The 14,049-nt window shown below is 38.7% G+C and overlaps 2 protein-coding genes and 1 pseudogene across 2 annotated transcripts; 2 read left to right on the forward strand and 1 right to left on the reverse strand.

Moving 5' to 3' along the window:
• Positions 1 to 5: 5 nt before the first annotated feature.
• Positions 6 to 1,708, forward strand: zgc:172182 (coiled-coil domain-containing protein 89; the record flags this gene model as incomplete). Its single annotated transcript, XM_050049666.1, has 6 exons — positions 6 to 307; positions 534 to 664; positions 748 to 884; positions 982 to 1,058; positions 1,156 to 1,255; positions 1,348 to 1,708. Coding segments are annotated over 6 exons (834 nt in total), but the record flags the coding sequence as incomplete, so codon positions are not given.
• LOC126392703 (ATP synthase subunit beta, mitochondrial-like) lies at positions 1,622 to 2,683 on the reverse strand (annotated as a pseudogene).
• A 4,005-nt stretch (positions 2,684 to 6,688) lies between these two features.
• Positions 6,689 to 10,468, forward strand: LOC126393480 (collagen alpha-1(XXVIII) chain-like). The gene is made up of 5 exons (XM_050049668.1): positions 6,689 to 6,864; positions 7,053 to 7,199; positions 7,481 to 8,055; positions 10,264 to 10,284; positions 10,397 to 10,468. Exons 2-5 carry the CDS (start codon positions 7,064 to 7,066, stop codon positions 10,466 to 10,468), a joined length of 804 nt encoding a protein of 267 aa, XP_049905625.1. The 5' UTR covers positions 6,689 to 6,864; positions 7,053 to 7,063.
• The last annotated feature ends 3,581 nt before the right edge of the window (positions 10,469 to 14,049 follow it).

A 14,049-nucleotide genomic window follows, 5' to 3' on the forward strand; every position in this document is an offset into this window, starting at 1 on the left:
AAATCAATACGGAGCTAGAGGCCCGAGTAACAAACTGCCAGAAAGAACTGGACGACGAAAGAAAGAAAGCAGAGCTATTGGAGAAGAGATTTATGGATTTAGCTGCCAACAATCAAGCAATTATTGCTTTCATGGACGAGTACAAAAATCAGAATGCCCAGTTAAAGCTGGAAAACGAACAGCTGCAGTCAGAAAATGACACGCTCTTCTCCCAAAATTTACAAGATAAAGAAATGTTTGTTCAAAAACTGATGCAAGACATCAAACAGCTGACAGAGAAATACACAAACAAGGAAAAGGAATATCGGTAAAAGGAAGAACTACTCTCAGTTATCAGTAGTGCTGGATGGTCGATTTGTCGGTTGAGAAAATTAATCAACAGCAATTTTGATAGCGTTTTCTTTTTATGAGTAATTTACCCTGTAAAACTGTCAAACATCCTCTGGTTTCAGCTTTTATAATGTGAGTATTTTCGGTTTTATCTTTTATTCTCAACTCAATATCTTTGCTGTATTTTACATTGATCTTTAAAGGGAGAAATTAGCTGGATGCCAGTCAAAATTCCTGGAACAAACAACCCAGCATCAAGCCAAGAACACATTGCTACTTAATCAATTGCATGAAGCTCAACAACAACAAAAAGATGCTGCAGAGATGTGCAACGGTAGGTAATCAGCATGTTTTGATTCTTTAAAGTTTTACAAAGTACAAGCATGTATAAACTTGTGACTTTCTTTCCACAATCAGACCTTAAGTTGAAGCTACAAAGGGCTGAAGAAGAGCATGCTTTGAAGGAAACCAACATGCGAGAAAGCATTTCAAGCCTCATCCAGGAGAAGGACAAATTATTGTGTCTGTCTATGGAAAGAGGGAAAGTAATACAGGTGACTGAAAAGGGTATTTGTTCTCTTCATTGAATTCAATGTTCTGCACAGATGAACCAATTTACTTCATGTACACACACTTTGCTCTTACATACAGGAGAAACAAGAGGAAATCCAGCAACTGGAGATGAAATGGAAAAAAGACAAAAAAGCCCGGGCTAAAGCAGAGGACAGGTAAACTGTGCATCAACAACACAATAGTACTTTAAGAAAAATTCTGAAGGATAACAAGTGTAAACCTTGACTATATTTGTTGCTGACCTTACTTCAGGTTTGAAAAGGAAGCAGAAGCTGTCAATGCAGACGTCAAGGTGAAGTCTCTCCAGTCTGCTCTTGATGAATCCACAACAAAATATGGGAAGCTGAAAAAGGTTTGTTGAAAACTGCAATATTGAAAAGTGTGATTGACAATTGCCCATATAGGCAAGAGAATGTGCTCAACATATCTCCCATTATTTTACAGGATTTTGAAGCCTTCAAAGAACACAGCACCAACCTCCTTATTCAAGAAAGGGAGTTAAATAAGAAGCTTCGACACATGATTGGCTAATTTTAAGCATTATGTAAGTGTTATGTTCTCTTACCAATGTTTTTATTAAAACAAAGCATATCGCTAAGAATGTATGAATTTTCACAGTCCCAGACAAATTGAACTACAATACAACATACTTAGCATGACATGTTAGAAGTTCCTTAAATAGAAATTACACTGTATACATGTTAATCTCATAAAAACCTTAAGAATGCTCCTCTGCCAGTTTCTGAGCCTTTTGGATTACTTCTTCAATGGGGCCCACCATGTAGAAAGCTTGCTCAGACAGGGCATCATATTCACCTGGAAGAGAGAAAAGAATAACCATAACCATCAAACATACATTACATTAAATCCCATTTATAAATGTTTTAACCTTTGTTAAAAGGGTTGTGACAAGAAACGCTGGATTTTACAAGCGCATACTACAGTCGGCTTATCTATTCCCAGGATAGCAATGATGTCCTGCTATGATCTGCAGTCCTAAAAAAGCACAAGCTTGCCTGGAGAATCTTCTGCACGTCACAAGCAACATCGTAGTGTTCAGACCCAATAATGTTGGGGTCCATGATGCAGGAGGTAGAATCCAGAGGGTCCACAGCAGGATAAATACCAAGCTCAGCAATAGCATAGGACAGCACAGTTGTTGCATCTAACTGAGTAAAAGTTGTGGCAGGAGCAGGGTCAGTTAAGGCATCATAGGTATTTAAATAGCCTGTAACAAAATGAGCAAAGTGAGTATGAATAATCAGGTGCTGATGTGTAATTAGCATCATGTGTCTTCTCACTTGGTGGTAGTAATTCTCTCCTGCACTGTCCCCATGTCAGCGGCCAAGCTGGGCTGGTAACCCACAGCAGAGGGGATACAACCCAACAGGGCAGACATCTAAAGGACAATGACACAAATATTCAGACGCAAGATGTGTTTACATGACGAGTGTTATTTTGTTGATGACATCTACAAATAATGAAAGTCTGTTTGGGATTGGGATGTTGAAAGAAAAGTACATCCTGTCCCTCCTGATAATGGAAGTATTCAGCAATAAGAAGACCTGTGAGAGCAACTCTGGCAACCTATAGGCACATTCATTTGACTGTACACCAGCATCACCTGAGAAGATGAAGACTGGAGTCACCAGGGGAGTTTAGCATAAGTTCACACTGAGTAGTTCAATGTGGATTCATCAAAACAACGTTACATGCTGTGGTGAAGTACCGGAGTCAAAAACACAAAATTGTCTTTTAATAAATAAATGCAACTCACACCTTTGAGGTGATGTCCTTCATGTGATGACACCAGACTCGATCATTTCATGGTACAAGTAATTTCCCTCACAGGTACGCTCTACCGCTCCAGCAAATACAGAGTAACCACCTTGGGCCTTGGCCACATTGTTGATCAGCTCCATAACCAACACAGTCCTGCCAACACCAGCGTCGCCAAACAAACCAGAAGGTATTCGGCACGTACAACAATCAATCATCATGATGTGCATGTATGAAAATGTGAGTGCAGACAAAAATAATTGAGAGTGTGAAGTACCACACCTGCTACAGTTTCTCTTCATCTTATACAATATAACACTGATTATCAGGTGCGGTCTACTTTTTTCACCATTTTAGTTCATTTTTAGTAACTCATTTTACTTATCTTACTCCTATTGTTACTCTATTAGGTACTAGTTTTGCTTTTGCTCCTTGAAAACACTTCTTATCTTGTATAATTTGTATATTTTGCCAGATATTTAATACATTATTGCATCTAAACTGAGCCCAGTGAGTAATCCTGACCCCAGGAACCCAACCACCTCCAGCAGCAGCCTGCTTTACTGGCCAGCACGTTGAGAATAGGAGGCAGGCCTTGATCAAACTGGACATCCACCACAGCACTAATCACAGCCACTAACCAGTTGCTGGTCAGTGCTGCCTAAGCAGCAGGGGCAGCCTAACCCCTGCTTCAATGACAATGACAGAAAAAGCACCAATAATGGCAACATGTTAAAAGTGCCTTAATATATGACAGCAGCAATTCCAACTGAGAAATCAAAACATCTCAATGAGACCAAACACTAGTATGAATATGATACATCAAATCAACAACACAAATAGGCTGAAAACTAACAAGCAGTGACTTGTACAGAGTTACCTGGATGGTCATTGCTTGGAAACAATGCACCAGGTCAGGAGCTACATTGTCTGCTTTTAGTAGCAATATAACCAATAACTACTTATGTCTTATAGCTGCTTCCACTGAATATAAATCCCTTTGATTGCAAATGAATAGAGTAACTTTATGGTCAATTTGAGGCCTGACCCACTGAGCATGCGTTAAAAGTCAAGCCAAAGGAAGCACAACGCTGACAGTCGGTAGATGTTTGAAAGGTGTATTCAGTCAGTCAAAGAAAGAGCCGCATGTCTCCCACTGAAGGTCGATCCCAGGCTTAAAAGTCTGCAGCACCGCCCTGCAACAAAGTTTAAGATGGATGTACACAGCTATATCCCAAGCAAACACGAACTGCTAAACCCATGCAAAGCGTGAACATGCGTGGTCCGCCGTGTTGTCCTCTCGTTCACCGAAAGAGGGCAGCACACAGCCGTCTAGTGGGATTTCCTCCGCTGCCCTAATGCTGCATTTTGATACTGCAGCAGTGTTTATTTCATGAAAGATTTACATGACCATGAATGTGGTAAGTAAAACCCCCCAGTCACTCAAAATAAAATAATGAGTAAGTAATGAACGCAAAATACAGTGGATTTCATAACCTGTATATTCAGCTCCTCTGTTACAGAGGGCCAGAGTGTGCAGTTGCTGTGTTCCTTTAACCCCTCTCTCATGCAATATCGTCACAAAACTGCTCACAATGCATAATTAACATAATTTTATAATTAGACTTCATGTGAAGGTTGTAATGATGGAAAATAGCTAAAACATTCAAGAAACTAAAAAGTAGGTTATCTTTAAAGCATATCATTAGAGCTTGTTAACCATGTCATTCAGCACAAGGTCATGGATATTTCATTTCCACTTTTCTTTAAGATTTGGCCGGTCAGTTTTTTTCAATGTTTTTATTAGTATTTTTTATTTACATACACAATAGAACAATAGACACAGACTGACTCATTCATACCCACACATTCACATTCACTTTGCATCAGTTTGAATTAAAATATACAATTGTAGAGCTGTACCAATAAGTACACATCCATGTCGAACCAAATAAATACAGCTTTCACATTCTTGGTTCTTGTTTCCATTCAGGTAAAGTTTAGGTTTCCTGCTTCTCCATAATGTTCATATATGGTTCCCAGAGATGAAAAATGTCCTTTTGCTTGCCTTTAGCAATGTATGTTAGCCTTTCCAAGCCAATATAGTTTGCTAGTTCTCAAACCCACATTTGTAATGAAGGTGTATCCATACTTCTCCAACACAGAGCTATAACCCTCCGGGATACACTGATCTTTAGTTCACTACCCTGACCCACAATGTTTTATGTTAAGAAGACACAGTAAAATTAAAGATATCCTAACTATTTACTGGTTACTACTGAGCAAACCTATTGACAGACTCTGAGTAATATAATAAAAATGACACCGCTTATTTGCTGTCATTTTGATGCAATCACAACATTCATTGAACAAACAAAGAACTTTATTCTGTATAACAATCACCATTTTGTTTTAAAAAAATATTTCATGTTTCTTTAAACTAAACTACTTTAATCCATGTTTACCATTCACAATCTTCTTTACATATGAGTATATATAAGTATATCATTTTTAATCAGCTGGTCCATATGCAAATTATTTCCCCACTTCACTGTGAATGTGAAATATTGTCACAGTAATTGTCTCTTCAGTACAGGCATGTTTTATCACAGGTTTGAAGTGTTCAGTTTGCACACATCTCTAAGCTTCTATAATGACCCGTATCATAATGGGGAACATAAACAAAAGCATTCACTCAGTGATGGATGCACATTTAAGACAACCACACTTTACAGTAATTTCCGCAACTTACAAGTGTTGCTGCAGCGTATGGGAACGCCATGAATGGATGTCATTCATCACAGAGCACAGTGACAGTGTGGATTTTGCCAAGCCATCATTCAGTGTAACATTCCTTTGTGTCAGAGAGTCTCTCTCACTCTAATTACTTCTTGCCTGGAGCTTTGCAATACAAAGCTTCTTCACCTCAAGCACAGCAGGCAGCCATGAATCCTCAGCCAGTCCGCACAGGACCAGCGGCATCACTACACCAGGAGGAGTACGCTAAAAGGTCACCTCCACTAGTGAATGGTCATTTTTAGGGTGTGGAAGGTGAAGTACCACCTACGGCTTCCAGTTATTAAGAAATATTGCATGTCACTCACCCACTGGTTCCAGCCCCCTTTTCACAAGAGCATAATGAAATGAAACAAATCACAATGGCCCACAAAAGGTAAATAGTGCACCGAATATGGCCGAGGTTTCATTTGAAAATACTGTGATAATCCATTGTTTCTTAATTAAAACAACAGGGTTTAATTTTCTAGCACCATTGCTTAGTGATTTTATAATCCCCGGAGAAAATCCCTGACCCTTAATCCTTTTGTCCTCAGGCACGGTCATTTAAAGTCCGGGTGGAGACCAAAGGTGACCAGGCCTTTGCCATTAGGGCCTCTAAACTTTAAAACGCCCCTATACCTGTGGAATTTATGCTGGCATCAGTGCCACTTTTTATATCACCTCTTAAAAATGGCTGTCATTCCATTTTATTGTTGCAATTTTCTGACTTAAATACCAGATGTAAAATGAGTGAGATTTTAAAAAAAATACTGTTGATTCTATTATCAGATTGTATTTATAGCTATCCCACTCATCTCTGCTCGCTAAAGATGAAACAAGCTGCTTAAAACAATATTATCCAAGGCTCACCTCACAAAACTCAGTCTCATACATCATCACATGCATTTCATCCTCTCACAGTAAATACTGTGTGATAATAAGCAGAATTAAGCAGCTAATCTATCTATTATCTGGCAGTTAAAATGTTCTGTAACTCATCAATAAAAACAAGCAAAACACACAATATGATAAGTCTATGATGTTTAAGAATGAGTTTCCACTAATAAACTTTTATATCTACAATCCTCTTTACTTGATACACAACAACTGTTGGAAACACACCCCGGTTCCCCTGCCCTGAGGGCAGAGCGGGAGTCTTGGCATGGCTCAGTGGGATCTGGTCTGTGGGTGGCTCCTTATAAAGGAGGAGTTCCTGTTTCGAGGTCTCTCACTCTCTGCTCCACAGAATGACTGACACTGCTGCTGCTGCTGTTTAATCAATGAGCTAACTGGAGCTCACTGTGCAATCCGGTCCTCTGCTGGTCCTGCTACCTTTTTCAAGTCTGCATTTTGGGCTGCTTTTGAAATATTAGAAATTGCTGCATATCTAAAGGAGGTTTGACTGTGAGTTGATGTGAAGACAATTGTTCAGTTGTTTTAAGGATATACTCCACTTTTACAACAAATGTTTTGAAACTTAGCAGATAAAATATTTGGATGCAAAAACTTTTGCACCCTGATTTGATGTAGAAACTACTTTTGTGGACAGTAAAATTGATTTTGATTTTTGTTGTTGCTTTTTTTCTCCACAGCTGGGACGAGGATGTTCCCCTCCTCTACACTGGTGCTGCTGGTCACAGCGCTGACCAGCATCTGGGCCCAAGACTTATATGAAGAGAGGAAAAGTAACAAGAAATCTAGGGTCAAACTTCAGGCTGCAAATATTCATGACGGACAAGGTAGGATTAGCAATGAATGAAAAATAAGTGAATGAAAATACTTTTATTCTTATTCTTAAAACAGTATTTGGTGCAATAAATTCAGCATCATGTTGCCTCGCTATTGTATTCATGAACTGCGCATGTCTCACTAGTCTGCAGCATTGTGTGAAGATTTACAGATTGGTAAAAGAAAAAAGCATCAACTTAAATTAAAATGAAATCAGTCAGTAAACGTAACACTTTAAAAGCATGTTATATTGTCAATAGCAAGTCCTTCATCCTGTTTTGTGTGCACACAGCCATCCTAGATGAGGACTGTAGCTTGGAACTCTCCTTCCTTCTGGACAGCTCCGAGAGCGCCAAGGACAATCATGAGCAGGAAAAACAGTTCACCATGAATGTGGTGGACAGACTCCAGGGGGCACGGCTGCAGACCGGCCGCAGCTTGAGCTTCAGAGTAGCTCTGTTGCAATACAGCAGTCATGTTATCACAGAGCAAACCTTCAGAGACTGGAAAGGCACAGAGAACTTCAAAACCCGTATATCTCCCATCATCTACATCGGGCATGGCACCTACACCACCTATGCCATTACTAACATGACCAGGATCTACCTGGAGGAATCCAGCCCTGGCAGCATCAAAGTAGCCGTGCTGCTCACTGATGGTATTTCCCACCCGAGGAACCCTGACATTTTCTCTGCTGTTGCTGATGCTAAGAACCAGGGCATCAAATTCTTCTCTTTGGGTATCACTCGGACGGCCAAAGAGCCAGCCAATGTAGCCCAGCTCCGCCTACTCGCCAGCTCCCCGGCCTCCCGCTTCCTCCATAATTTACAGGATGAAGACATTGTTGAAAAAATCGTCACTGAGATTGTGAGTATAACACCCCATCTTTCAGCAGACACCACTGAGAAGAAAAGTGATGTATTTGCTTTGAACAGGGATCTTTTCACAGTTGACACATGGACGGGCTTGTTCAGGTATTCATATAGAGATGGAATGATGACAATGCTCTGGAGAAACAAATGAAAGAATTTGAAGCTTTTTACACAGCTTTACAGAAATACTGTCTGTCATCTGCATGATCTCCCAGGATTCCTAGAATTTCTATATACAGTAACACATGACTTGAATTTAGTCATCTATTCATAACACCGTCACTATAACTCATCATCTCAAAGAGCTTAAGAAGAAGTTGTTCTGAATGTTTTATTCAGGAATTTTATGTGTCTACATCAGTTTTTCTTCTTTCACGTTCAAGTGCCTACACAAGAGGTGAGGACTCGAGTCACAGGACATGGACTTGAGTTAAAATTGAATCACAAATTTGATGAATTTAGACTCGACTTGACAGGGCGAAACAGTGGTACAGTGATTAGCATCGTCACCTCACAGCAAGAGGGTTCCTGAGGTGGGGGGTTCAAACTCAGGGTGGGGGAGCCCTTCTGTGTGGAATTTGCATGTTCTCCCCATGTCAGCTTGGCTTTTCTCCAGGTTCTCCGGTTTCCTCCCACAGACGAAGACACTCAAGTTAAATTAACTAGTGACTCTAAATTGGCTGTAGGTGTGAATGGTTTTCTGTCTCTATGTGACAGCTCTGCAATAGTCTGGCAGCCTGTCCAGGGTGCACCCTGACTCTCACCCACTATCAGCTGGTATAGGCTCTAGCCCCTCTGTGACCCCCAACAGGATAAGCGGTTACAGAAAATTAATGAATTGACAAAATCAAATAAGATTTGCAACTTTACAGACTTGAGCCTTTTGACTTATATATACTTGATACCTTACCTACCAACTTTTGAGAAAACTTGTTTAAGCAAATTAATACAGAATTTTAATTATTTATTTTTTTAAATTAATTATTTATTTTATTATTTTATTCCTGACTCTGTAGATTAGATACAGTATTACTCTGTTGTTAAAATTACATAACATTTGCTGAGAGGACTTGTGACTTGTTAAGGACTCCACACTCAAAGTTTAGGATTTAGGACTTAACTCGGGACTGTCTTGATTCAGGACTTAAGTGCAAAGACTTAAGACTTACTTGTGACTTGGAAATCACTGAGCACGTTTACATGCGCACAATAATCAGATAACTGGGAATAATCAGGTAATGGTAATAATCCGATTTGACGCGTTTACATGCACTTCAATAATCTGATAATCAGAAAAACCTGGCTTACATGATTCAGTCCTTCAGTTGGATTTCTCCTCAAGTACATGACATAAAACTCAAACTTCCTGTTACAGTAGGTACTCATATCCTTGAAAAACCTCGAAAAGTACGCAAGTCATATATTTCCAAAATAAAGCACTCAACATGCTGACAGCTTATATTCTTACAATACTGTTTGTTTTATCATTAACAAATACATGTGAGAGCATTCTAATGTGTAGTTTATCAATGTGGAGCCAATTTTACATACTTTGGGTAGATTCGTAGTAAAGGTACTGCAAAGTGCAATATACAAGTGTATTGTATATAAACTTGTCACACAAAGTACCTAACATATAAGTAAGATAAAATAAAAGTGACAATTTAAACACTGAGAATATAAAAATATATTATTTTATGTAAAATCTTTATCTGAAAGGAAACAAAAGCTGTCAGATTAACGTAGTGGAATAGAAAGTACAATGTTTCCCTCTAAAATGTAGTGGAGTGGGAGTCTAAAATAGCAAAACCCAAAAGAAACCAGATTAAAGGGTATACATGCACCGAATAATCTGACTATTGGGGAAAAAGCTAGATGTGTTTATCTGATTTCTGATAATGGCTTTTATCTGATAAAGCCTATTGGATTATGCTGTTTACATGACCACTTGAATAATCAGGTAACTCCAGAAATCAGATAATGATCGGTTTATTAGTGTGCATGTAACCGCGCTCCAGTGACTTGGTCCCACCTCTAACCTTTGTTTCTATTAGATAGTTTTACAGACATGTATTTTGGGGCATTAAATTATCAGAACTAATCTGCATCACTAAGCAACAACTTAACAAATCTCATTACAGACTGCAATATTGGTATAATACAGATTCAATCAGATATTCACCATCTTTTGTTTTCTTTGCAGACTGGCTTGGCTGATGAAGGAGTAAGTATCATTACAATCGGAAAATCTTTTGACATTCAATAATGTGTAATTCGGTGAGGGGGTGTAGAATTAGATTCATGTCAGCTTAGCAAACATGTCTCTTTTTCTGAAGTGCCCTCTGGCTCAGAGATGTGCTTGTGAGAAAGGAGAGAGGGGACCAAGCGGGCCTGCGGTGAGTATTTAGCCTCAAACTTTTCATAATTTCCCACAAGTAAGGTGCAGTTTCCTTTGAAGTGTCATGGGTGAGAAGAAGGGATTTTCCTGAAATCTTGTGCAGAGAGATCTGAAGTGATCCTGATATTTTAAAGAATGGTAATTGTGCATTTTTGAACCATCAGGATAATTACTTGCTCTTTTTTCCTGAGCGTTGCTTGCAAACATTTGCGCAAGGAGAGTAAACTGACAGGTGGTCCTGTACCACATTCTAATAGCAAACCTATGGCAACAGGAGAAGATAATCAAAGGCTGTGGTCTGCTGTTCACAGAGAAATATGTTTGTTGTGCCCAGTCTCAGCCAGTTATTGTGCATTTCTCATGTAATATAAGATGTCCCCATGGAAACCAGAGGCACCACGTTTAGAGCACCACTTCCTATAAAACTGGACCTTTGGCCACCATTAATCTCACACCCCTCCTGCCACGGTCAGTTACACGAGGATAGAGGAACTGTACTAAGGAGCACCAGATATTACACATCATTTCAGAGTAATGCTAGACTCCTACACACACATTTTCAATCATATGCAAACTTCCTCCCAAGCCCCTCTCTCTCCTCCCAGATAATCTACAGCTCAGGTAATGTCAAGCTTTCCAGTGACCTGGCAGATAATCATGCTGCTGACAGACAGCTGCATGGCCATTAACCAGGTGCTTTCTCCTCTGAGAGATTCTTCAAATTCTTACACTCAGACAAGGAGGATCTCATAATTGCTTTCATTAGTTTAATGGCCACAAACTAGTGATTTTTGGTGGATAGCAATTGACACACGCTGTCCAGGTGCAACTCGTGACGATGACCCCTGGCCCTGTGGACAAGACGCCTCATGCCCACCTATGGCTTCAAGTGTCTTACAGCCCTCACACGCATGTCTGTAACACACATTTAGATATGAGTCCAATTACACTTTTCCATCTGTCTTTCTCAAACAATGCCTGCCTTGAAACAAACAAACCCTTACACTTTCACTTTAGTCAAGGTAACATTTAATTTCTGGTTATGGGTCACAGCCCTGTTTGTCTTTAGTGATTTAAAGGCGCACACCAAAAGGTGAGCAAAATGTCAGTGGAAGAAATTAGTCAACTTAAGCCTGACTTCGTTTCATTCCTCAGGGGAAAAAAGGTCGCTCTGGAGAAGATGGAGCCCCGGGGCTTAAAGGGCAAAAGGTGCGTGTACTATGAATTTCTTAGCTGGAGGGGCTCTTTCAAGTGTTATAAAACAGCCGAGCCAATTTAAAATTCTGTTTGAGTTTTGAAAGACATTGTCAGGAGTAAATTGTTAAGTATTTGGTAAAAAAAAAAAAATGTTTGTAATGTTTATAATAGTAGTAAACAATGGCTCATTTGGCTCAATGGCTCAATTGTGAATTCTTATCTATGATTATAATATGTATCCTAGTGATTTGTAACAGATATGCCAATTTTAGTAATATTCTTAATTAATTATATATTTGTATTTTATTATTAAGACATACAGTATTTAGCCTATACAATAAAACATTACCTGCTTTACTGCATTTGGAACTTTTGAGGTCATGAGGATAAAGAAGTTGTCATTATTGTCACTGTACAAGTACGAGATTCATTTCGCATCTGCATATTGATGCTATGATAAATAAGGTGAAAAAAATACAAGCAAAAGTAGCTGTGAGGTAGCAGTAACATTATAATAGTATTGGGCAGTATTAAATTGTGCAAATAGCCCAGTTTTGCAAAGCAGCATCAATACCAGAACAGTTCAAACAGAATACACAGTGTAAAAATCACAGTATGGGTAAGTGTATCATTAACAATGAATACATAATTTAGTCCAAAAAGATAGTTATCTATTCAACGGGTAAGTATTAGGATGTACGCAAAAAACAAACTCTGTAGTGCTCTTGAAGAAATAAGGGTCTGAAATCTTCATATTTGTACTAAAATCAAACTCACTGACATTATTATCTGATTACAAACGTATTTATCCAGCACAATTTCTGCTAACACTAGTAGCTTTTCTTTTTTTTCCCTCATCACCCATTTCTAGTGGAGTACCACAAGGTTTCATTTTAGGCCATCTTTTTTTTTCATTTTGTTCCCATTGGGCGTTATTATTATAAAACACTTATCACTGTCACACTGACGATAAGTAGATGCACCTCCCCTTGAAATCTGTGACGTCTATTATTGACCAAGCCCTATAAGATTCTTTTAGAGGTGGCTGGATTGATAAAACTTCTGGCTCTGATTTCTGGCTCTTGAGCCGTGAATAGTAATTTAACAAACATTTTTTGGCCCCTGTCCTCAAGTCAGTGCCAGATATTTATATTTACATGTTTTTATTTCTTGACACCTTAACTGTTGTACACAATGTATATGTAAGTTACTCAGTCAGCCTTGGCAGCCTGTATCTGCACCTAGACGATAGTTTACCCTCACATCCCTTTTATCTGCATTTTTATATTGTAGCCAATACCTTAGTTTTTATGCCTACATAGTTATTAATGTTACTATATGGCTTTTTATATTCTGTCTATTTTATTGCTTGTGTTTATGTTCACGTGCTTTTGTATTTGTTGTTTTTTTCTCTATATCGAAAATAATACTGGCTGATCATGAAACACTAATGTTGAATTAGAATATGATTATTAAATTATGAATAATCTTAAACAACTAAGTTATTCGACATCAGCTCATTATTTAACTCATATTCCTTCTATGTTTTGGGGCTTAAAGAACTTAAACACATTCATTTTGAAATGTGTCTTCAGTCCATTAATGTTGTTGTTTCAGTAGGTAGGACTTTAGTTAAATGGAAGATGTTTTTTTTTTTCATTCTTTTTGTTTCTCTTCTAAACCTGTTTATACCTGCAATATCAGACTGTTTTTCTGTCTTGAGGTGTTTGCTTTATAGTAGTTGTAACTTGTATTGATATAATAAATCTTTCTGTCACATCAGGGTGAAGCAGGATTAAGTGGTCTACCTGGGCGAGAGGGTGCTGAGGTAAATGTCACCATTCATGAACAAAATTAAGACACTATTAATTATTGTCTCTGTGGTTTGTTTATGCATGACATCTCATTAATTTTACTCACAGGGAAAACCAGGTTACAAAGGAGAGAAGGTATGTGATTTAGACAAATGACAATGATAACCTGTTAGTTTGTTGGAAACAATGCAAGTCTGTGCAGTACTTGTCTTTTCTACACAGGGTGAGAGGGGTGAGTGTGGCACTCCAGGAATCAAAGGAGACAGGGTACAACAGCACTGTTGACACCACACATACTGAATATTATGTTTCCACTTTAAAATTCCTGCTTACTGTACATGCTGTGTTTGGTCTCATGGTCTTTCTCCTACCTGTTTGATGTGCTTCAGGGTCCTGAGGGTCCAGGTGGAACAAGAGGACTTAGAGGTCTGCAGGTCAGTAATATTTCAGTAGTAAAATATGCCAATCATGTATTTTTACAGCTTGTCTTTGGTAGTTAACACATGATATTGTTTTAACAAGCAAACAAGAAACAGAAGAGATGTGTTTAACTTAAGACAGAGATAGTCAGGTGTGACAT

Source organism: Epinephelus moara, chromosome 7, assembly GCF_006386435.1.
Source record: "Epinephelus moara isolate mb chromosome 7, YSFRI_EMoa_1.0, whole genome shotgun sequence".
NCBI lineage: Eukaryota > Metazoa > Chordata > Actinopteri > Perciformes > Serranidae > Epinephelus > Epinephelus moara.

Coding starts and splice junctions, on each gene's coding strand:
- LOC126393480 (XM_050049668.1), top strand. CDS start 7,064: ATGTTCCCCTCCTCTACACTGGTGCTGCTGGTCACAGCGCTGACCAGC. Junction 8,056..10,263: donor AAAAAATCGTCACTGAGATT/GTGAGTATAACA, acceptor TTTTCTTTGCAG/ACTGGCTTGGCTGATGAAGG. Junction 10,285..10,396: donor CTGGCTTGGCTGATGAAGGA/GTAAGTATCATT, acceptor CTTTTTCTGAAG/TGCCCTCTGGCTCAGAGATG.